At 43.5% G+C, this 23556-nt stretch overlaps 1 protein-coding gene across 1 annotated transcript in view; it reads right to left on the bottom strand.

The window, feature by feature from the left end:
- Positions 1 to 12702: 12702 nt before the first annotated feature.
- The window catches only part of LOC119404916 (nuclear pore membrane glycoprotein 210-like), an 81153-nt gene continuing 70299 nt past the window's right edge, over positions 12703 to 23556 (bottom strand). The window contains exons 29-32 of the mRNA XM_037671610.2: positions 21729 to 21937; positions 19571 to 19742; positions 16946 to 17149; positions 12703 to 14375 (exon numbers count right to left, since the gene is read on the bottom strand). Coding sequence (XP_037527538.1) covers positions 14263 to 14375; positions 16946 to 17149; positions 19571 to 19742; positions 21729 to 21937 — 698 coding nt within the window. The 3' untranslated portion in view covers positions 12703 to 14262. The remainder of the gene's footprint in view (positions 14376 to 16945; positions 17150 to 19570; positions 19743 to 21728; positions 21938 to 23556) is intronic.

Below are 23556 nucleotides of genomic sequence, written 5' to 3'. Positions count from 1 at the left end.
GCCCTTTCTGTTGTGAGCCGAACACTTTATCATCTAGGCTACCACAACAGCACAGGAAACAGCTAGTGTTTAGAAGTTGCTCTGGACATTATTCTAGCGCATACAAGAAAAACGCTGTGCTTCCGCGTCCATCTTAACTTAAATTCAGAGCTCCACAAATGAAATCTGGTGTCATTTGTGACAAGAACGGCATGGATATAGCGTCCGCAAATCTTTAATTTCTGAATTTTTCAAAAGTTTCGGCGTGATATGATGGAATATGTTCTGTGGTAATTATTTGAACGAAAGGATAAGTCTTTGTAAATCTTAATTGTTCGATTTTTGAAAGTTTCGTCGCATTTTAAACAAATCGATCTTATGGTAGAAGAATCTAGGAATCTAGATGGTTCGCAGCAAATAAATTCGGCAGCATGAACGAAGAAGGACTAGATGAGACACATATTATAATACGAGCGCTCACTTTCAACTGAACATTTGATCACAAGATTCGACGTGTATGTGTTGTAGGAGTCACGCCCTCACTGGCTGGCTTGATAGCACCGCGTGATGCGTACTAGCGATGCGCGTGGTCCATCCTGTGCCCTTAAAATGTGGCCGCCTTCGCGCAGCCCAGCGAGAGGATCGTCTGGCTCCAACAAGAATCACACGCTGCCCGCAGTTGCTGCCCGCCTGCTTCCCGCTTCCTGCCTGCACTGCCTTACGTCCACCGGGTCATCGTGCTGATGTGTGAGCGTTAAATAAATTGTTGTCCGTTCATATGTGAAGCCTACTTGTGCGTTGGTTTAACTACGGAAGGGACGCAGCTAGCCCCACACGCACAACGTGCGCCGTGACAGTGATGGCGTACCGAAACGACTACTTTCTTCTTGTTAAAGGAAACATGCTTCATTGATTACGCGTGAGCTAGAGCTCATCATACGGCCGTTGAGCTTATCATGCGGCCTTTGGAAAACTTGAGTGTTTCGATTTCTCAAACTTTCGTCGTATTCTGCTGAATTCGATTTTCAGACCATTTTCATCCTAAAAGGAAAGCTTATAGAAATGTTGAATTTTTCGATTTTTCAAAGTTTCGCCATATTCTGATGAATTCAATTTCTAGACCATTTTCAACGTAAAAGGCAAGCCTATAGCCTATGGAAATGTTATATTTTTTGATCGCTCAAACTATCGTCGTATTCTGTTGAATTCGATTATGGAAATCTTGTATTTTTCGATTTTTCAAACTTTCGTCGTATTCTCTTGAATTTGATTGCTAGACCATTTTAAAGCCATATGGCAAGCCTTTAGCCTTTTGAAAACTTGTATTTTTCGATTTTTCAGACGTTCGTTGCATTCTCATGAATTCAATTTTTGGACCACTGTCAGCCTAAACGCCAAGCCTTTGGAAATCTTTTATTTTGAAATTTTTCAGTTTCCTCGAATTTGTATGACATTAATTCGGGGTTCATTTCCGGCTAAGCAACGTAAGCCTATGGAAAATCTGTTTCTTTGGATTATTCAAGTTTTCCTCGAAGTTTGATTAAGTATATGGTGTGAGCGTATTTTCAACGAATAAAGTAAAGCTATAGGCTTAGCTAATCTAAAGTTTTTCGACTTGGCAATGTTTTGCTGAATTTCCATAAAATTGATTCTGGAGGTAATTATCACCAAAAAGTAAGGCTCTGGACTTCCCTTTTGGTCAAATATGCTTCCATGACTTGTTTTATCGAATTGCAACGATACTTAAACAATAGAGAAATACGAAATTCATAGAGGCTATAGCCTTCAACATGAATGACACTAATATTTTTTGAACTGCTACCTGTACTGAGGCTTGGCCAAACAACCCTAGCATTAAATTTTAGGATGAAGGGCTGCAGTAATGTACAGACCAACTTGTAAGCACTGTTCGCTGTGCCGTTCCAATGGCGCAGTGGCTAAGGCGTTAAGCTGGAAACCGAAAGGGCGGTGGTTCGAATCCCGGTCAGGGTAACGCGACAAAAAAAATGAGGTAAGGCCTTGTAGTTTTCAATCGATGCGGTTGCGGCAAGAGGGTTCCTGGAATAAAGGACGCTCCCACCTTCATTCACCTTTAATTCATTCAATTCTTTTTTTAAGTTTCGTCGAATATTATTGGAACCGATATATTGCTCGTTGTTTACTAGTACCCTTACCGCAGTGGTGGCGAAACGCTTGGGCGTCAGCTTCCACTACGGGAGGTACCGGGTTCGATCCCCATGCAGTGCCGGCCGGCCACCCACCGGCTTCCAATGGGTACAGGCGGGCTTCGTGGTGGTGATACACGCGCTACCCGCACACCCGCTCCGCACGTGGCGGGACACCTGCCGCCCACAAACGGAGGAGGAAAAACCGGAACGACGCCAATCGTCGCACACGGGGTACCGGTTTTCCCTCCTCCGTTTGCGGGCGGCAGGTGTTCCGCCCCGTGCGGAGTGGGTGTGCGGATAGCGCGTGTATAGTACCGCTGTGGTGCGAGGCTTACAACGCTTGGAGGACTCTCAACCCGCTGCACGGGACCAGTGGCCGCTTCCCGTGCAGCGAACCGGGGGTCCTTTTTTTTTAATAAAACATTGAGGCAAATAAAAAAAGAAATAAAACCCAACCACGCTATACAGAAATGGGCGGCCTCTCCACCGCGTTCAGGGAGCGGTATGTACGTCATTGCAACCACTGGTGGGCGTGTCAGTGCGAGCCTTGATACACCCATGACGGCATCATGGTATACTCAGGAATGCTGGCAGTGTGATTAGAACCACCAATCTTTTGGGCACAAAGTGCGTTTCAGCCATGGTATACTCAGGAATGCTGGCAGTGTGAATCGAACCGCCAATCTTTTGGGCACAAAGTGCGTTTTAGCCACGGTAACCACATCCCTGTTTGGCTTTTCTTTTTCTCAGCAATCTCGCAGCGGAATTCGAACCACCGCCCTTTCGGTCGTGAGCTGAACGCTTTACCGTCTCGGCTACAATCGCTGCACAGGAAACAGTGTTTAGAAGTTGCTCTGCACATTATTCTAGCGCATACAAGAAAAACGCTGTGCTTCCGCTTCCATCTTAACCTAAATTCAGAGCTCCACAAATAAAATCCGGTGTCATTTGTGACCAGAACGGCATGGATATAGCGTCCGCAAGTCTTTAATTTCTGAATTTTTCAAAAGTTTCGTCGTGATATGATGGAATATGTTCTGTAGTAATTATTTGACCGAAAGGATAGGTCTTTGTAAATCTTTAGTTGTTCGATTTTTGAAAGTTTCGTCGCATTTTAAACTAATCGATCTTATGGTAGAAGAATCTCGGAATTGCCTAGATGGTTCGCAGCAAATAAATTCGGCAGCATGAACGAAGAAGGACTAGATGATACACATATTATAATACGAGCGCTCACTTTCAACTGAACATTTGATCACAAGATTCGACGTGTATACGTGTTGTAGGAGTCACGCCCTCACTGGCTGGCTTGATAGCACCGCGTGATGCGTACTAGCGATGCGCGTGGTCCATCCTGTGCCCTTAAAATGTGGCCGCCTTCGCACAGCCCAGCGAGAGGATCGTTTGGCTCCAACAAGAATCACACGCTGCCCGCAGTTGCTGCCCGCCTGCTTCCCGCTTCCTGCCTGCACTGCCTTACGTCCACCGGGTCATCGTGCTGATGTGTGAGCGTTAAATAAATTGTTGTCCGTTCATATGTGAAGCCTACTTGTGCGTTGGTTTAACTACGGAAGGGACGCAGCTAGCCCCACACGCACAACGTGCGCCGTGACAGTGATGGCGTACCGAAACGACTACTTTCTTCTTGTTAAAGGAAACATGCTTCATTGATTACGCGTGAGCTAGAGCTCATCATACGGCCGTTGAGCTTATCATGCGGCCTTTGGAAAACTTGAGTGTTTCGATTTCTCAAACTTTCGTCGTATTCTGCTGAATTCGACTTTCAGACCAATTTCAACCTAAAAGGCAAGCTTATGGAAATCCTATATTTTTAGATCTCTCAAACTTTCGTCGTATTCTGTTGAATTCAATTTCTAGACCATTTTCAACCTAAAAGGCAAGCAAGCCTATAGCCTATGGAAATCTTGTATTTTTCTATTTCTCAAACTTTTGTCGTATTCTCTTGAATTCAATTTCCCAACCATTTTCAAACTAAAAGGCAAGCCTACAGCCTGTGAAAATCTTGTATTTTTCGATTTTTCAAACTTTCGTCGTACTCTGTTGAATTTGATTTAAACCATTTTAAAGTCATATGGCAAGCCTTTAGCCTTTTGAAAACTTGTATTTTTCGATTTTTCAGACGTTTGTTGCATTCTTATGAATTCAGTTTTTGGACCATTGTCAGCCTAAACGCCAAGTCTTTGGAGATCTTTTATTTAGTAATTTTTCAGTTTCCTCGAATTCGTATGACATTAATTCGGGGTTCATTTCCGGCTAAACGACGTAAGCCTATGGAAAATCTGTTTCATTGGATTATTCAAACTTTCCTCGATATTTGATTAAGTATATGGTGTGAGCGTATTTTCAACGAATAAAGTAAAGCTATAGGCTTAGCTAATCTAAAGTTTTTCGACTTGGCAATGTTTTGCTGAATTTCCATAAAATTGATTCTGGAGGTAATTATCACCAAAAAGTAAGGCTCTGGACTTCCCTTTTGGTCAAATATGCTTCCATGACTTGTTTTATCGAATTGCAACGACACTTAAAAAATATAGAAATACGAAATTTATAGAGACTATAGCCTTCAACATGAATGAAACCAATATTTTTTGAACTGCTATCTGTACCGAGGCTTGGCCAAACAACCCTAGAATGAAATTTTAGGATGATGGGCTGCAGTAATGTACAGACCAACTTGTAAGCACAGTTTGCTGTGCCGTTACGGTGGCGCAGTGGCTAAGGCGTTAAGCTGGAAACCGAAAGGCCGGTGGTTCGAATCCCGGCCAGTGTATCGCGACAAAAAAAAAATGAGGTAAGGCCTTGTAGTTCTTAATGGATGCGGTTGCGGCAAGAGGGTTCCTGGAACAAGGGACCCCACCTAGAGTGACCCTCACCTTTCATTCGTTCTATTCTTTTTTGAGTTTCGTCGCATATTATTGGAACCGATATATTACTCGTTGTTTACTAGCACCATCACCGCAGTGGTGGCGAAACGCTTGGGCGTCAGCTTCCACTACGGGAGGCACCGGGTTCGATCCCCAGTGCCGGCCGGCCACCCACCGGTTTCCAATGGGTACAGGCGGGCTTCGTGGTGGTGTTACAGTGCCGCAGTTGCGAGGCTTACAACGCTTGGAGGACTCCCAACCCGCTGCACGGGACCAGTGGCCACTTCCCGTGCAGCGAACCGGGGGTCCTTTTTTTTAATGAAATATTGAAGCAAAAAAAAAAAAAAGAAGTAAAACCCAACCACGCTATACAGGAATGGGCGGCCTCTATACCGCGTTCAGGGATCGGTATGTACGTCATTGCAACCATCGGTGGGCGTGTCAGTGCGAGCCTCGATACACCCATGACAGCATCATTGTATACTCAGGAATGCTGGCAGTGTGATTCGAACCACCAATCTTTTGGGCACAAAGTGCGTTTCAGCCATGGTAACCACATCCCTGTTCGGCTTTTCTTTTTCTCAGCAGTCTGGCAGCGGAATTCGAACCACCGCCCTTTCGGTCGTGAGCTGAACGCTTTACCGTCTCGGCTACATCCGCTGCACAGGAAGTAGTGTCTAGAAGTTGCTCTGCACATTATTATAGCGCTTACGTGAAAATTAAACGATGTGCTTGCGTGTCCATCCCTAGGTAAATTCACATACAGCTTCTCATATAGACTCTGGCTTCACTTGTAACCAGAAAGGAAACAATAGGGCCTCCGGAAATTTTTAATTTATGGATTTTTGAAAGTTTCGTCATCCGGGTATGATGGAATATGTTTTGTGGTAATATTTGACCGAAAGGATAAGTCTTTGTAAATCTTTAAAGGGACTGTCTACCGTCCTTCATCGCTTTTCTGTTTTGTACCGCAATCGAAAGCATACCGTCTGAAGTGTCCAACCTTGTAGCGGTTTCTCTGGAAAGTGAGTAGAAAATTTTAAAACAGAAGTTTTCGATCTGCGTTCGGTCTTCTTCCATTGGTGTGAATACGTCCCACAACACTGGTTGGTGGACGCGATGACGATTGTAGTGCCGGTACAACCGAAAACCGAAAGCACATGTCATTTCTGTAAAATTTCTTTAATTTCGCTGAACACTAATGCAATGAATGTAACAGTCGTTTTAAGCGCGCCATCGGTTAAATGAAGCCTTATTATACGATTACAGAACACTAGTTTTGCTATGATTGCAGTCTATGCGTTTATTTTAGCACTGCTGCCGCAATCTTCCCACAGACGTTTCTGTAACGGTCTTGCAAGCAAACGATGTAACGAAACTCCTGTACTGATGTAGCGATGATAAATGCATGCCTTCACAGCGCAGCACGCGCGAGACATCCTAACGACAGTGCAGCGTAACGGTACCACCAACGCGGGGTGTTGAAGCAGACGAACTCGAAAGCGGCGGCGTCCGCAGCGCCGCCAGGCGTCTTTTTGGACGCGTGAGATAAAAAAACAGCAAAAATTACTTTTTGACGCAATCGAAAGCTGTTTCAAGAGCGGAAAATACACTCTCAAGTTCAACATGTTTGTTTTTAAGCAAAATAAGTCCACCTGCGTGGATAGTTTGTCACACCTATAGATTGCGGGAATTGCGACCACTTTGCTGTTGGGTGACGCTAGCGGTCATTCTTTCACGGTTTTCAGCATCAGATTAAAATTATAATTCTTTTTTTATGGGACGAAAGCGCGCTCGTTGCCGCCGATGTGACGAACGATCTTCTCATTTTCACCACAATCAAAAAAATTTTTTCGGAGCGGTAGACAGTCCCTTTTATTGTTCGATTTTTGAAAGTTTCGTCGCATTTCAAGAAAATCAATCTTAGGGTACAAGAATCTCGGAATTGTCTAGCCGGTTTGTAGCACATAAATTCTGCAGCGCGAACGAAGGACTAGATGAAACACATAAATGCATGACGAGCGGTCACTTTCATGTGAACGTTTGAACACAAAATTGCACATATATATGCTGTAGGAGCCACGCCCTCACTGGCTGACTTGATAGCACCGCGTGATACGTACTAGCGAATAGCGATGCGCGTGGTCCATCCTGTGCCCTTAAAATGTGACCGCCTTCGTGCAGCCCAGCGAGAGGATCGTCTGGCTCCAACAAGAATCACACGCTGCCTGGAGTTGCTGCCCGCCTGCTTCTCGCTTCCTGCCTGCCCTGCCTTGCGCGCCTTCGGTCGTCGTGCTAACTTGTCAACGTTCAATAAATTGTTGTCCGTTGATATGTGAAGCCTACTTGTGCCTTGGTTTTTAACCACGGACGCAGCAAGCCCAACACGCACAATGTGCGACGTGACAGTGATAGCGTACTGGAAATACTTACTTCTAGTTCTGGCCACGGCGGTACGAGGGCATGGAAGAGTGCTGTGCACGATGTTCTGACGCATGTGCGACACCAGGCCACTTTTATCAAGCGACATCATGATCCACATTGCAATCGATCAAAAATTATGCACCTAATCAGCCGCAAATGAGTACGATTTTTCAGCTTCAATATTTATATCGCTTCGAAGACGACGAAGCAGCACGATTCGTGATCATCTAGAGTTACTGTATATGCTAGGTAGCATATACAGTAACTCTATGAACATCGAGCAACGCTTCGCTTTCGAAGAACCAACGAATCTATTCACCAGACCGCACCTACAATGCAGCATATTGCAAGAGGTTCACTTCACCACAGCACAGAGCGTGGGAAAATTTTTTTGCTCGTTTCTGGCCCCTTCGGACGAAAAATACTATAAAACAACGTAAAGCATTTTAAATTTCCCACCACTGCACCCACAATGCAACACAAGAGGTTGGCTTCCCAACAACACAGACCGTGGGAAAATTTTTTCGGTCGTTTCTGACACTTGCAGGACCAAAAATACGGGTATAGCTCCGTCGCTGCAAGGTGTGACGTCAGAAAAAAGTTTGGTCTTATCGGGGCTGATAAGGGCCTCAACTTTTTCGACCGCTTTCTGACGTCTATTGTTGTGAAGCCAACGCATCAGGGGAACTCTGAGCTCGGAAGATCAGTGTTTGTGGTTTTATGGTGCATCCGGTTAGGTTTCATTAAGCCAAAAACACCAAGAAAGGAGGCATGTGGAGGTTCGCTTTAATAAAGGAACTGTGCTCACTATCGCATAGATTCATTACGCCGAGAATATCCATGTAAGCCGTGTCCATTTAGTGCGTAGTGGGGCCGTCTAAACGTGAGAAACCGGCACCACTTGGAGGCCGTTTTGGTTCGGGTATATATAGCCGAACGCAAGTATATATGGGCTTTTTTTACGCTGACCAAAAAAACGACACGTTTTTTGTTCACCGTAAAAAAAGCCCATATATGCTTGCTTTCGGCTATATATACCCCAAGCAAAACGACCTCCAAGTTGTGCCGGTTTGTCAAGATTAAAGAGCCCCCCTTCTCATTAAATGGACACGGCGTACACGCATGGCTTCGGCGTAATGAATCTGTGCGACAATGAGCACAGTTCCTTTATTAAAGCGAACCTCCACATGCCTCTTTTCTTGGTGTTTTTGGCTTAATGAGACCTAACCGGATGCACCATAAAACCACAAACACTGATCTTCCGAGCTCAGAGTTCCCCTGATGCGTTGGCTTCACGGCAATAGACGTCAGAAAGCGGTCGGAAAAGTTGAGGCCCTTATCAGCCCCGATAAGACCAAACTTTTTTCTGACGTCACACCTCACAGCGACGGAGCTGCATGCGTATTTTTGGTCCCGTAAGTGTCAAAAACAGCCGAAAAAATTTTCCCACGGTCTGTGTTGTTGGAAAGCCAATCTGTTGTGTTGCATTGGGGGTGCAGTGGCGGGAAATTTAAAATGCTTTAGGCGGTTTTCTTTTATTTTTCGTCCGAAAGTAACAGAACTGGGATAAAACATTTTCCCACGGTCGGTGTCGTCGTGAAGCCAATCCCTTGCAGTGTGTCGCATTGTGGGTGTTGTGGCGGGAAATTTAAAATGCATAACGCAGTTTTCTTTTTCTAATTTTAAATTTTTTTGCCGTTTCTAGCCTCTTCGGACGAAAAATAAATAAAAAGGCGTAAATCATTTTAAACTTCCCGCCACCACACCCACAATTCAAAAGGTTGGCTACCCAACCAGACAGACCGTGGTAAAATTTTCTTGCCCGTTTCTGGCCCCTTCGGAGGAAAAATAAGATAAAACCACGTAAAACATTTTAAATTTCCCGCCACAGCACCCACAATGCAACACGCCGCAGGAGATTGGCTTCCCAACAACACAGATCGTGGGAAAATATTTTATTCCATTTGTGTCACCTTCGCACGAAAAATAAAAGAAAACCGCGTAAAGCCTTTTAAATTTCCCGCCACGGCACCCACAATGCAACACACTGCAGGAGATTGGCTTCCCAACAACACAGACCGTGGGAAAATTTTTTCGGTCGTTTTTGACACTTACAGGACCACAAATGCGGTTATAAGTGTCTGAAACCACCGAAAAAATTTTCCCACGGTCTGTGTTGCTGGGAAGCCAACCTCTTGTGTTGCATTGTGCGTGCTTGGCGGGAAATTTAAAAGGCTTTACGCGGTTTTCTTTTATTTTTCGTGCGAAGGTGACAGAAATGGGATAAAATATTTTCCCACGATCTGTGTTGTTGAGAAGCCAACCTCTTGCAGCGTGTTGCATTGTGGGTGCCGTGGCGGGAAATTTAAAATGTTTTACGTGGTTTTATCTTATTTTTTCTCCGAAGGGGCTAGAAATGTGCAAGAAAATTGTACCACGGTCTGTCTGGTTGGGTAGCCAACCTTTTGAATTGGGGGTGTGGTGGCGGGAAAGTTAAAATGATTTAAGCCTTTTTATTTCTTTCGTCCGAAGGGGCTAGAAACGGCAACAAATTTTTAATTAGGAAAAGAAAACTACGTTATGCGTTTTAAATTTCCCTCCACAACACCCACAATGCGACACACTGCAAGGGATTGGCTTCACCACGACACCGACCGCGTTTTAGCCCATTTCTGTAACCTTCGGACGAAAAATAAGACAACCGCGTAAAGCATTTTAAATTTCCCGCCACTGCACGGACAATGCAACACAAGAGGTTGGCTTCCCAGCAACACAGACCATGGGAAAATTTTTTCGGTGGTTTCAGACACTTATAACCGCATTTGTGGTCCTGTAAGTGTCAAAAACGACCAAAAAATTTTTCCCACGGTCTGTGTTGTTGGGAAGCCAATCTCCTGCAGTGTGTTGCATTGTGGGTGCCGTGGCGGGAAATTTAAAAGGCTTTACGCGGTTTTATCTTATTTTTCGTGCGAAGGTGACAGAAATGGGATAAAATATTTTCCCACGATCTGTGTTGTTGAGAAGCCAACCTCTTGCAGCGTGTTGCATTATGGGTGCCGTGGCGGGAAATTTAAAATGTTTTACGTGGTTTTATCTTATTTTTCCTCCGAAGGGGCTAGAAACGTGCAAGAAAATTGTACCACGGTCTGTCTGGTTGGGTAGCCAACCTTTTGCATTGGGGGTGTGGTGGCGGGAAATTCAAAATGATTTAAGCCTTTTTATTTCTTTCGTCCGAAGGGGCTAGAAACGGCAAAAAATTTTCAAATTAGAAAAAGAAAACTGCGTTATGCGTTTTAAATTTCCCGCCACAACACCCACAATGCGACACACTGCAAGGGGTTGGCTTCACGACGACACCGACCGCGTTTTAGCCCATTTCTGTAACCTTCGGACGAAAAATAAGACAACCGCGTAAAGCATTTTAAATTTCCCGCCACTGCACCCAAAATGCAACACAAGAGATTGGCTTCCCAGCAACACAGACCGTGGGAAAATTTTTTCGGTCGCTTCCGACACTTGCAGGACCAAAAATACAGGTATAGCTCCGTCGCTGCAAGGTGTAACGTCAGAAAAAAGTTTGGTCTTATCGGGGCTGATAAGGGCCTCAACTTTTTCGACTGCTTTTTGAGGTCTATTGCTGTGAAGATGTATTTAGTGTGTTATTTCATATGGTACAATTTTATTGATCCAATTTTGTTTATTTGGTAGTGAGAAAAATAATCACTGTAGAGGTTATTCCAGAACACTCACCTGCTAGACACCCTTATTTTTGCATTATGGAGTGAAATGTGGAGTTCTCCCGAGATGATATTCTCCATGAGATTTGCAATCAAAATACTTCTAGCTCTTCATAAGGGCCCCATGATTATTCAGGTGCTTGAATGTAACTGCAACTTGCTCCTCCAGTGTGCTCCAGGATGGCAAATTATGTGCTCCATAATGCTTCCAGAAGCAATATTAGCTGCTCAAAAGCACTCCAAGATGGAAATTTTCTGCTCCTCCAAAGTGCTCCAAATGGAAAATTTTGCTGCTCCGAAAATTGCTCCAAATCAGAAGTCCTCAGTAGCGTATCACTGCAATAGCACCAAGAACTTCGTGCGAATTTAGAGTTGCTTCCACTTCCCTTTGAACCAAAAAACATTTGCAGATGCCTTGTTTCAATTTTAAAATATATTGTGCAGTTTAGTTGGGTCATGACAAATATGCTCATTTTTTTTATAATAATGCAATTTATACTATTCGCACAAGTGGTTTTTACAAAAAACGATGGAGTTGCCAATAAAGTCGTACCAATTCAATATTTGAACTCTAATAAATAGTGTCTGAAGAATCCTTCTGTGTGGTTGCATCACCATTAGCTTAACATCCTTGAAATTCTTGAATACCCTATACATCAGCAATAATTCCCATCACATAAGGCAAAGCTATGTTAGGCCCGACTTTGAGATTACAAAAATAGATGATGCATTACATCATACAGTGAAATAAAATATTTGTCACAAATTGATGCGCTTGTTACTATTGGGTTGGTGGCCTTCCAATGACAGAAAGCAGAGTGATTAACAGCAAAGACAGAGCAATGTGTTCAACTTCTCCTTAAATGTGATAGCCACATTCCTAAAAACACAATCTCTGCGTGCACTCAACACCGTTCGAAATTCTATTATGCCAACACTAATTGTAAATATTCAAAAGTTCCATTTCTATATGAGAATGCTGTGACTGAAAGGGATAAATCCAGCACTTAATGTGGAGTCTATCAGAAGCAAAGTTGGTAATTAAATACTAGCCATTTATTTCACGCAAAGTATCTGTAGCTAGCAAATTAGTGCTTGCCCAACAAATCTGCAAGACGAAGAAGTTGACGTACATTCTCACTTGTTGAACCAAGTTCACGTGATCCATGTGACCACACACGGCAAAGCTTCTGAAACCACCCCACCTCACAGAGTAAAAAGCCAACCAAACAGAAATGCTAAACTCTCTTCAAAGAAAGTGACTCACTAATCCTAACCCATCTTGCTTGCTTGTGTTCACACGCCCAGTACTTTCCGGTACCGAATGGAGTGCACGCTACTGACGTGACATAGCATTCTTGATAAGAAAGCAAGCCAGATGACCATTGTGCAACAGACAAATGCCCCAATTACAACCTCTTAGAACGTAGGTAGCTTCACTTTAACATAAGTGAATTACGTATGTACTTGAAGGCACGTAGTTTCTGCATTAAAGATATTTATCGCATGCCAAGTACACAGTGAAGTTTATTAAGAAAGTCCATTTTTCATTTTCTTTTTACTTTTCATTATCAACACAAGCAAAGGTACACAACAGTGACAAAAATTAAAGTTGGGAAGTGCATCACAGTCACTTAAGTAAATATTAAGAACATAAAAAAATTTATTACATAAAAGCAAACATTTGTCGTCTAAACATAAGCTGCATAACACTAAAAATTGATTCCTCGATGTCAGTTCTCTCAAGATGGTGCAGCGCTAGAGAGAATGTAGACTTTGTCTCTGCTTGTTCTCTGCTAAATACATAAACGTTTCCTAAATTACAAGAGTGTTGTCGCATTAGGAACCTTAAAGCGTCATGTATATTGGCAGCCTGCTTCTTTAATATTAAACTTCAACCTGCAAAACAGCTTGTTCTGTTATGACCAATATGTACAGCCAACAAACACACGCACACATACAACAAGAAAAGAAAAGTCACAAGAAACAAACTTTCCACTGCCAGACTTAATGCATGTAGGTACTTGCCTACAACTGATACTTTCTTGACAATAATACATAAAATTGCTTGTTTTTTGTCGCTACGGCCAATATAGCCAGGAGACACATTATACAAAGAAAGGAAAGTTGCAAAAGGACCCACACGAAGTGGAAGTTCTCACTTCCAGACAACGTATATGTACAGGGGTGGTCAAAAGTTCCCAGGCCGCGCTGCCATAGGATTACATGGGATAGCGGCCTGGGAACTTTTGACAACCTCCGTACATTGCTGTCAACAACCTATAAACATTCAAGTAAGCATAAACTTCATCATTTGCTCTACATCCTAGGTTAAATGCAGCTTTTCTCACTTTTAATGCGCACCTTTATTAATGAAACATTAGTCTGCAGAGTTTCACATCATATTTGAGTGCCTATGAGTGCTTGAATAATAATGAGGTGTTTGTTAACAAAACAAAAAAGAACTCCCTTCTCCTCTTGTCACTGAAAGCAAGTCTTTTGCACTGAGGTAGTGCAATTGCAGCCTCTTTGGTGCGATGTCCACCCAGCATAGAGTTACGGTGCAAAACTCGCATCCTCAATGTCTTACCTGTGACACTGGAATCTGCCTTTTTTTTACTAAAAATGAAACCACAAGCATCACAAACAAAGAATGTACATTAAAACAACGCTAAGAAAGGGAAACCAACAATGGCAGTAATATGAAGGACAGGTAATTCCAGCACTTTTTGTATGTGCAGAAGAAGCACTGTATTTTGTTTTCTTTTGCTGCATTTTGTTTTCAAGTTCAGCAAGGCACTTGCTACTGCTCTCACCGAACTGCTTCAAACTCACAAATTTAAATGCCTAGTAGCAGTAGCACCAGTAACGGCAGTGTACCGTAGCTGGTGAAAGCGAGTACACCAATTGCACACGCTGTCACTCCACACAGTCCGGCAATCATACGCACAATTAAATTCATAATTAAATACAACACCCCCCCCCCCCAACCCCCACAGTGCCCCTTCTTTTCGGCACAGCTTCTTGGCCTGATCTCCGGTTCCCGCAAGCAGACTTTGGCGAGTTTGGCTAGAACTGGCTCTGTTGTTCCGGTGATGGCGTGCGGGGCTGGGACCAGCTGGTGCTGCTATCTAGCCTGCTCCACAGGCGCACTGGCTCGGTCTGGGTGATGTAAGGCAGTGCTGCGTAGACACCAGACCACGTATGCTCTGAATATGCACAGGAAACCACTGCACTTCAGAACTAGCCTGTTGTGGCCTGGTAGCATATCTACTAATGCACAGGGCTATACAGGTGAGCCTGGTTATACGCTCAAACCCCACTATAACGAAGTCACGTCCGTCAGGAAAATAACTTCTTTATATCCAGAAATTCGTTACAAATGTATATTCGTAACACTGCACCTATAACACACCTATTCTTCATTTACTTCGATATAAGCGGTAATTCGTTAGATGCACGTTTCTTATATCGAGGTTTGAGTGTACGTCCCTCTTGGTATTTCAAGGTAATGCTTATGTCGAACAGTCCAAACATGCAGTTTTTTTTTACAATAAAATTTTTTATTAAAGACCAATGACAGCCAGGCTTCCGTCGTTTTGGCATATGAAATCTACGTAAAGGCGAAAATACATTGCTGCAGCTAAAAAAAAGTTGGCGAAGCTTGTGCTAAGTCATGCAAGGCTTCAAACAGCGAAACTGGATGATTCTGAAGTCTAATCTGGTTGCTTCTAGGTTGCTGCTAAGCTTTTAGCTAGCAACGCTGCCTTTCCCATTCCCTAGTATGGCAGCTTCGCATTGTCGTGCCAAGTCTTTCTATCCTTTTATGTCTTTATTCCCATTATTTCTCTCTCTCTTTCTATATCTTTCTCTCTTTCTTAGTGAACCAGTGGTGAGTAGTGCGATTTCCTCCTCCTCACCATCACATCTCTCCTCCTCACGCTCACTTCCCTTTCCCACCCCCTTGCTACACTATACTATACAAGGATATGCTATGCTAGCGTGCCTGGATAGCCGAATGGTTAGGACGCTTGCCTTCGGATCGAGGGTATGCGGGTTCGAATCGTGCCTTGTGAAGAACTTTTTTTCGGCAAGAATTTTCCTCTTTTTTATATCTTTCTTTCCGTCTGTCTGTTTCTCTCTTTCTTTCTTTCTCTCTATCTGTACTCGTTCTCAGGGCTATTACAGGCCATGCCAAAGCTGCGAGTAGTGGGATCTGCCCAAATTCTGTGGCACATGCCCGTTCATGATGATGATAATTTTCTGATCGGCCGCAGTATATAGTTTTCTGCGGCTAGCTTAAACAGCTTTGCTATTAAAATTACACTGAAGTTATCAATTAACAAAAACTGGTTAATCAACTTTTTAAAATTATTGACTTGAGAGCAGTTGTATAGGTGGAAAAGTTGAATACCGTGAAAATTTACCATGTACACTTTTAAGAAATCACAAATGCTGCACGCAATTTGAGACACTCATCATCGAATTTTAATGGTGATATCGAAACTGACTGCACCTGGTGCGCAGGAAATGCGCCAACTTTGTCCCGTCAGAGTAAAACTTCCTGCAATACAGCTCCGAAATTTTTACAAGTGCTGCAGGTTTCACATGACGTCACACAAACAGCAGCCTACACATTTTTATTCAGCAACACTGAGATGGCTTGTCAGTTTGCACTAAACTGCAAAACAAAATTTCTTCTGGAGCTTAAAGTTACTTCCGCTCTTTCCCAATGGCAATTTCTCTCTGCTGCTACCGCAGAATTTCCATGACTGCAGTATGTTGTTCATGGATTGTTGCAATGTCTTTCTGGAACATAGGCGTAGCCAGGTGGGAGTGCCTAAGCTTTCCAAAAACTAGAAAACTTTTCACTTTGCATGAGTTATGTACACATGCAAACATAGAAATGTGCAACATATATTGATACACTTAAACCTCATTATAACAAAGTCACATCTACGAAGGAAATAACTTCGTTATATCCGAAAATTCGTTATAAACGTTTATTTATAACACTGTATCTGTGACAAGACTATAACTCATTTACTTCGTTATAAACGATCATTCGTTATATCCGAGTTCGTTATAACGAGGTGTGAGTGTATATAGATGAGTCGGACTACCCCCCACCCCCCTGAATTATTATCATGGCTACGCCCCTGCATGAAACATGAAGCCTTGCACTTTAAAAATACCTGTAAAAAGCCACTTCTGCAATCATTGTTCAACCTGAGGTGAAAATCATTAGCTGTATGGGATATTGCCAAAGAAAAAATTTATTACAGAAAACCCCTGGCCTGGCCCTGCGGGCGGTCCAGGACAGAGGGTTCCTGGAATAAGGGACCCTCCCACCTTCATAAACTAGCCATTCCTCAATAAACGTTTTTCTCTCTCTCTTACAAATACCTTATAGGTCTCACCGAGGCATTGTGTAAGGGGAGTCAGGTAGAAAAGTAAGAATATTGTACGTTAATATAAAAAACACAGGCAAGTACACGAAAGTAAGAACAAAGTAGGTTGACATCAATAATGACGGCAAGTACAGCAAAATAGGTGTAAGTACAGAGCGAGTGATATCAGACGTTAGATTACAAGACATTAAAATTCATAATCATTCAAGACATTATAATCTCGAGAAACGAGTCATGCAGTATAGCAGCAACGAGATCTTGCTGTAATCATCAAGTAATTAGTTTAGTCCACCAGCATCCAGTCCTACCCTGAAGCTCTTGGCAAGAAACAAAGAACTGACCTCCACTTGGTGATCGCTGCTGTTGGTCATGCGACCTGACAGCCGCCGTCATGATCATTGAGCCTGGTGTCATCGCAGCAGTGGCTGCCAATGGCCGGTCAGTCATGGAGCGCTGGTAGTGAAACATGTAGTAGGCCCCCGCAAGTGCTAACCCAACAGCAGTAAGCATGCCTTGCAGCAAGCTGGGCCACGAACTCTCGTTCCCTGTTTTGAAGAAAGAGATGTCGCCATTACTAAAGGTCTACTACCATACAGACTAGCATATGAGTTGCACTTTCTTCACAACCTTGAGAACGTGCAGCCTCTACATGGGACCAAGCTGTTTGGCCAAGTTTTCCAACGAGTATAGGCATAAATCGTACTGTGATCCCTTGCATCCTTATGTGATCCCACACACAGTTCCACAAAAGCGACCGATATCCTTTTAATAGTGGATTTATTTTTAAGGTGAAAGCCTTAGATGCCTCATCAAACACGAAAATTGACCATTGGCGTTGGCGTCAACACGAGTGATGCAAAAAAATCATCGCACGATGATGTCACCACATGGATGCCATCATGACATCACGTGTAGGCAAAATTTGTCACGTCACTATGACGCCTCGTAACGTAACGTCGCATGACAATGTCATCGCATGACATTGTCACATGGTCACTGGGGCAGTGCGAATCCAGGTAAGGTGCAGAAAGCTTTCGGATGGGGGGACAGGGAGGATCAATACATTGACTGATAAGAAGATGGCTTTCGCCTTCCATTGTTAGGCAAATGCATAAGGGACCCTGCGAGTTCTTCATTCATGCATGCCGTGCAACTGACTACTTGTCTTTGCTATCACTGCTGCTTATGCACAGTTCATTGAGTTCAGTACCGCCAGCCTATCCACCTCCCCCACGCTCCTCGCTCTCATCTCAAATTTTAGAGCCAAGTAGAACTTTAATCTTCCCAGCTTCCCATGCTGAATGGAAGCAACTTCACTGCAGTTTGCTACTGCTGCACGGAGACATTACTGGGCGTCAACATTGAAAGCGAAAATGCGGAGACTGGAAATCCCGGAGGCTGAACTACCGTAAGGGGAACTGATGCACGACACCAATAACAATAAGGTAACAGGGGCACACATTAAAGTTTGTTGCTACTTAGCAAAGACGTAAAATTCTTTAAAATACTGAATTCCGAAAACCACGATATGATCACCAGGCACGCTGTAGGGGAACTCTGAATGATTTTGACCACCTGAAGTTCTTTAATGTGCATATAAAGGTAAGTGCACGGGTCTGCTTGCATTTCCAAACCATTGAAATGCAGCCGCCATGGCCAGGAATCGAACCCAAACCCTTATGCTAAGCGGCATAGCATCCTGGCTGCTAAGCGACTATCATTATAGTGGCAGCAGAAACAGTAATCAAGCGTATAGTATGAAGGGTCACTGATCAGGTTCTGTGGCCCCGCTCATGACTTGTGCTTCCCTATACAATAACACCTCGGTGATAGGAATTTCATGGGGTCGACTGAAGTACTCGTACGACCCATAATTCGTATCAACACAACAAACAGAAAATTCTAAAAAATGAATACAGTAGACTCTCAGTAAACGGAAATCTGTTAAACGGAACTGCTGCTTAAACGGAACAACTGCATCTAATATAATTGGTTTCATACTTGGATTCTGCACTCCTGTTCGTCTCTCAGTAAACGGAACTCCTGTTAAATGGAACACATTTTCCTGGTCCCTTCAGGTTCCGTTTAATGAGAGTCTACTGCATTTGCAGCAGTAAAGGTTCTCGATATTTGTCCGTGCCGTCTTCTTGCCCGAATCGTCAATGATCACCTTCTAGAATGCGTAAAATGCATGCACGAGGCCTCACTAATGTTTTCGCACGCCTTAGCACGTCAACTGCATGCTGAGTTTCAGACATCGGTGCTGCGGCGTGCAGCATCGTGAGGTAGACGGTTGCTTGGCCGACTATGCATCCCGTACAGATCCCGCCGTGCCGGCTCGTCCACGGCACTGGTCGCTCTGCTGGCTCAACTGCCACTGCCGCCGCTGTTGCTCACACATTCGTATGATGCGAAGTGGCACGGAAATGCATTCGAAGCAGCCTATCTTTTTTGTATTGCATGCAATGCATCTAGGCTGGGGAATACACTAGACTCTTGTTATATGAAACCTGAAGGGACCAGGAAAATATTTTTCATTCAACAGGAGTTCCGTTTACTGAGAGATGAACAGGGGGTGCAGAATTCAAGTATGAAACCAATCGTATCAGAGGCAGTTGTCCCATTTAAACAGCAATTCCGTTTAAGAGATTTCTGTTTATTGAGAGTTTACTGTATTACGAATCCGTATCGTGCCAAATTTATACAAGCCGTGATCGTACTGCCGGGGTTTCACTGTAATCAACGAAGCACAATAGAAAGAGTACAAAACACACATGATCAGTGCTTCATTGTCACTGCTTTCAGAGCTTCACATTAATATTTTGTTACGTATGTTTCATCTTAATGTATTTATTTTTAAAATTTTCGTTTTGATATGTTTTGTTTTGTTACGTTACTGTGAAACTCAACCGCAAAACACCAGAAAGAGAGAGAGAGAGAAAAAAAACTAGCAGGAAGCTTCGCACCTAAGTGGTACTTCTCCAGAGGCACACGTAAGTGCTGCTTTGTGCCTGAACACTCCATTGACAGCCACAAAGTGTGCGAGGGTGCCCGCAGCGTCACCTTCCAGTGGCTAGTTTCGCCGATCCGCTCGGGCGCCTTCTGCAGGGCTACGAGAACACCGTCCGGTCGCCGAATCTGCACAATGTGCACCACGTTGAACGAGATTTGTCCCCATGGCTTCACCATTGTTATCCGTCATCACCACCAAAGCCCACTACTGTTACTGCCACATTCCCTATGGTAACAGTTGCACTCTTTGGGAAATCTCTTTTTGTTACACAACAATTATAGTCATCTGGCTTGCAGTACGACTTGCAGTACACTCAAACCTCATTATAACAAAGTCACATCTGCCACGAAAATAACTTCATTATATCCGAAAATTCGTTATAAACGTTTATTCGTAACACTGTTTCTATGACAAGACTATTCTTCATTTACTTCGTTATAACTGATAATTCGTTATATCCATGTTCGTTACATCGAGGTTTAAGTGTACGTCTTCACTGCAGGAACCCACAGTAACAATGTTATAAAGCTCACATATATGTTTCACATAGAACTTCTAGTCCAAACAACGATTTTACCTTAAATACTGATTTAACGAGTATACTTCGCACAAGTATACCTGACCCTAGCAATGTTATATTGGCCTACGAAGCTGCCCGTAGAATTACATGTGATGGCTTCCAACTCCGTGGCACATGGTAAAGTCATTTTTCTCAGTGTGACATTAAGCACAAAATGATATTTCATCATCTTCGCTCTCCGCAAACGAAACATTCAACTCTCAACAAACTTCTGCAATTCTAACGGTGTGCTTCTACTAACAGGACAAATGCTCAAGCATTGCAGCCATAAAGAAATGCTTAGGCAGCTCAGCTACGTGTAAAATATTTGGACACATACACAGTTATCTCCTTTTAACCTGTATAATTTTCTAAAAATAATTACGAGTGTTTACGTGAAGGTGTTCAAGGTCCGCCTTGTTCAATCAAAAATTCAGTAACTATTGAAACGTACACCCGCAGTGGCCAATAGAAAGAAGCTAATTTCATTTTGAAAAGAAAGCTGATACCCAGCGCTGAAGTATTGCAGAGAGAACTTTCTAATAGCTCCAACGTGTTGTAGAAGTTAAGCAACACCTGCATTTCAAAGCTGTCATTGGACAGCTTGCCTCGCTTCTTAATGAATACGTCCGCAACTACGCTAAATAGGCACTCAACGGTCTCATTAGATGGTACACTTCACGCCTGGCGGGCCGCCAGCAGTCCGCCACTGCGACAAAAGAACGTCGGAGGGGGGGGGGAGTCTGCAAAAGTGGCGAGACCAAGGAGTTTTGCGTAAAACTCCCGGCATAAGTGGAATAAGAAGTAACGAGTAACGCGAGACCTCACATTACCGAAAAATGTTAATGTAAGTACGTTACCCGTTACAGTTCTGAAATGGTAACGAGTATGTTACTAAGTTACCGAAAAAAGTAACGCGTTACCGGTAACGCTGTTACTTGTAACGTGTTACCGCCAACAGTGGTAATTGCTGAAGATGCTTCGTGCCTTAGAAATAAACAAAACCCCGTTATTTACACGGTCGTCAATAGGTTGTTCTGGATCGCTTAGCATCTCCTTATTAGGCCACGTTTACCATGACGAAATCCAAGCAAGAGACACGCGGACTTAGATATTTTGCTGACCGAGCTTCCTGCATAGCTTCCACAGCGCTGCACGTGATGTATGACGTGGAGTATAGCATTACTTTACTGAATGTTCATGCTGCTCATACAGTGAGGCACAAATGCACTCTCCGTGGTCAAAAATGAGGGTGAACAAATCGATTTATTCTCTGACGAAAAAAAAAACAATGCTGGAACATTACAATGTTAAAAAAAAATGCTTCTTTGAAGAGAGAACCCTCTGGAATAAGGTGTCTCGCTCTGCTACACAATTGTGGTGAAGGTACCGTTGCGACAACTTCTTTCTGTACGTACATTGTTCCCAATTTTGTCACCCCTTTCCACAGTTGCTCAATTTTTTTTTTTCGAGACGATTTATTTTTTAGAAAATCTTTACCGAACATTCAGAAAGACTTAGCTAGCGAGCTCGAATTTTATCTTAAGTATACCGTGATCTTGGTGGCCACGCTGGGACCTGCCAGGTAGATCACTTGAACGTAGCTTCCAACAGGTTCCACACGAACGAGCTGGATGGGCGCTACCAACGCCAGAGGCAGCTCGGCTTCTCCGCCTTTGGCTGCTAGACTCACGCCCACCGAGAGGGACACCTCAAGCTCGGGTAGGTCTGCAACGCTCGTAACCCGGCACCAGTGACCACCTAAACCGACAGACAAGTTGCCACAAACTATGAACGAGATCGAACGTTGCATGCGCATTCTTTACACAAGCACGTATTATACGTGTAGCTGGCCAGAAAATCTGTGCCGCAGAATACGTGCGCCCATCCTGTAATCAGGGGTCTCAAACACCAGCCCGCGGACATTTCGCTAGCGGCCCGGCCAGCATGGCTCTCTTTGTCCCACATTTTATTTACATTTCCTTAAGTATGTTCAATGAGTTACACAGAAGTGTGACTTGTCAGAATGGCTGATTGGGCGAATTGGCGATTCATGATACTTGAAAAATGAGACATAACTACACAGGGACTTAGAAAGACAGGGACAATCGCTACGTAGAAAACAAGCCTGGTCTCAAGCATTTTTTTTCGTGGAACACCCCATGCAGTCACCGTGTGGTGAAACATAACTGGGGAACAAATACTCTATACTTCAGAATATGAGACCAGATTTCAGTCATTCTGGAGATCAGTATCGACGTGTTTCTAACGTCAAATCCCATTCCCAGATAACCCATATACGAGATACAGGAAAGGCCTTCCTCCATCAAATGGCAACGTTAGCTGACATTTCGTTCTGACTCCACAGAGTTCAATCTTTTTCACTGTCTTGGCCCTTGTGGGAGACTGAATTTGGCAACTCTGGCTCACTAACTGAGGCGAGTTTGAGACCCCTGCTGTAGATAGTGCAGCTTGGAACGAAGATGGGCTTGGATTTTTTTAAATAGCAGAAGCGTGATATGTAAGCAAGATGCAGCAAGTCACGCAGAAGAGATATGCAAGCAAGATGCAGCAAGTCACGTTGTGCAACAAAAACACTGAATGTTCAGTTAGCATGGATTGCAAGAAAGATTGTACGCAAACTAGCATGGAGGTAGTAGTGATAGCGTGTGAGCATTACACGTCTGCACAACAACAAAATAATGATGCTATACAAACCAACAGCTCCCTCCCCCCAAGCCCCCTCCTAATGCATACCACCCAACAACAACGCTATACACTTTCACGGACATAATAATGCTCATGCACTACGGCACAACTTACTTGTGAGTTTGCATACAGTTTGTCTTTTTAACCATCTAGGTGCAAAGCGTATTACGAAGCGCAACAAATTCAGTTTGTTGTCTCAGTAACATATCAACAAGCCTCAACCGTAAAACGAACTGTGTAAACGAACTGTGGATTCTTGATGTCCCGGTTACGTTGCAAGCATTACAATGTATGAGCTGCACAAGAAATTATTTTAAAGGTTTAAAGCACTTTGTTATAAAAGCACTGGACTGTGTTAATGTGCAATATTCAATAGTCTCAGGCTGCAATTACCCTGGATTTGTATGTACAGTACTGACGGATTGAAACAGGACAATTCAGGGCTAAGTAACCCACATTCTTTGGTTTCCACCGTCTTCAGTTCTGGTCATATCGGCATAATTTCGACTCTAACGTGTAGATCAGAGGCAACATTATCTTGAGAGACCAGATTCGTCATGACATGACATGGTTATCTTGAGCAATTGTGCATACCACTGGTTATTAGGCTTGAGCGAATAGTAAATTTTAGGCTTGAAGCGAATTGGAATAGTATATACAACGCATTATAA

This window comes from Rhipicephalus sanguineus, chromosome 9 (genome assembly GCF_013339695.2).
Source record: "Rhipicephalus sanguineus isolate Rsan-2018 chromosome 9, BIME_Rsan_1.4, whole genome shotgun sequence".
NCBI lineage: Eukaryota > Metazoa > Arthropoda > Arachnida > Ixodida > Ixodidae > Rhipicephalus > Rhipicephalus sanguineus.
This window is presented reverse-complemented; position numbering and strand designations above follow the sequence as displayed.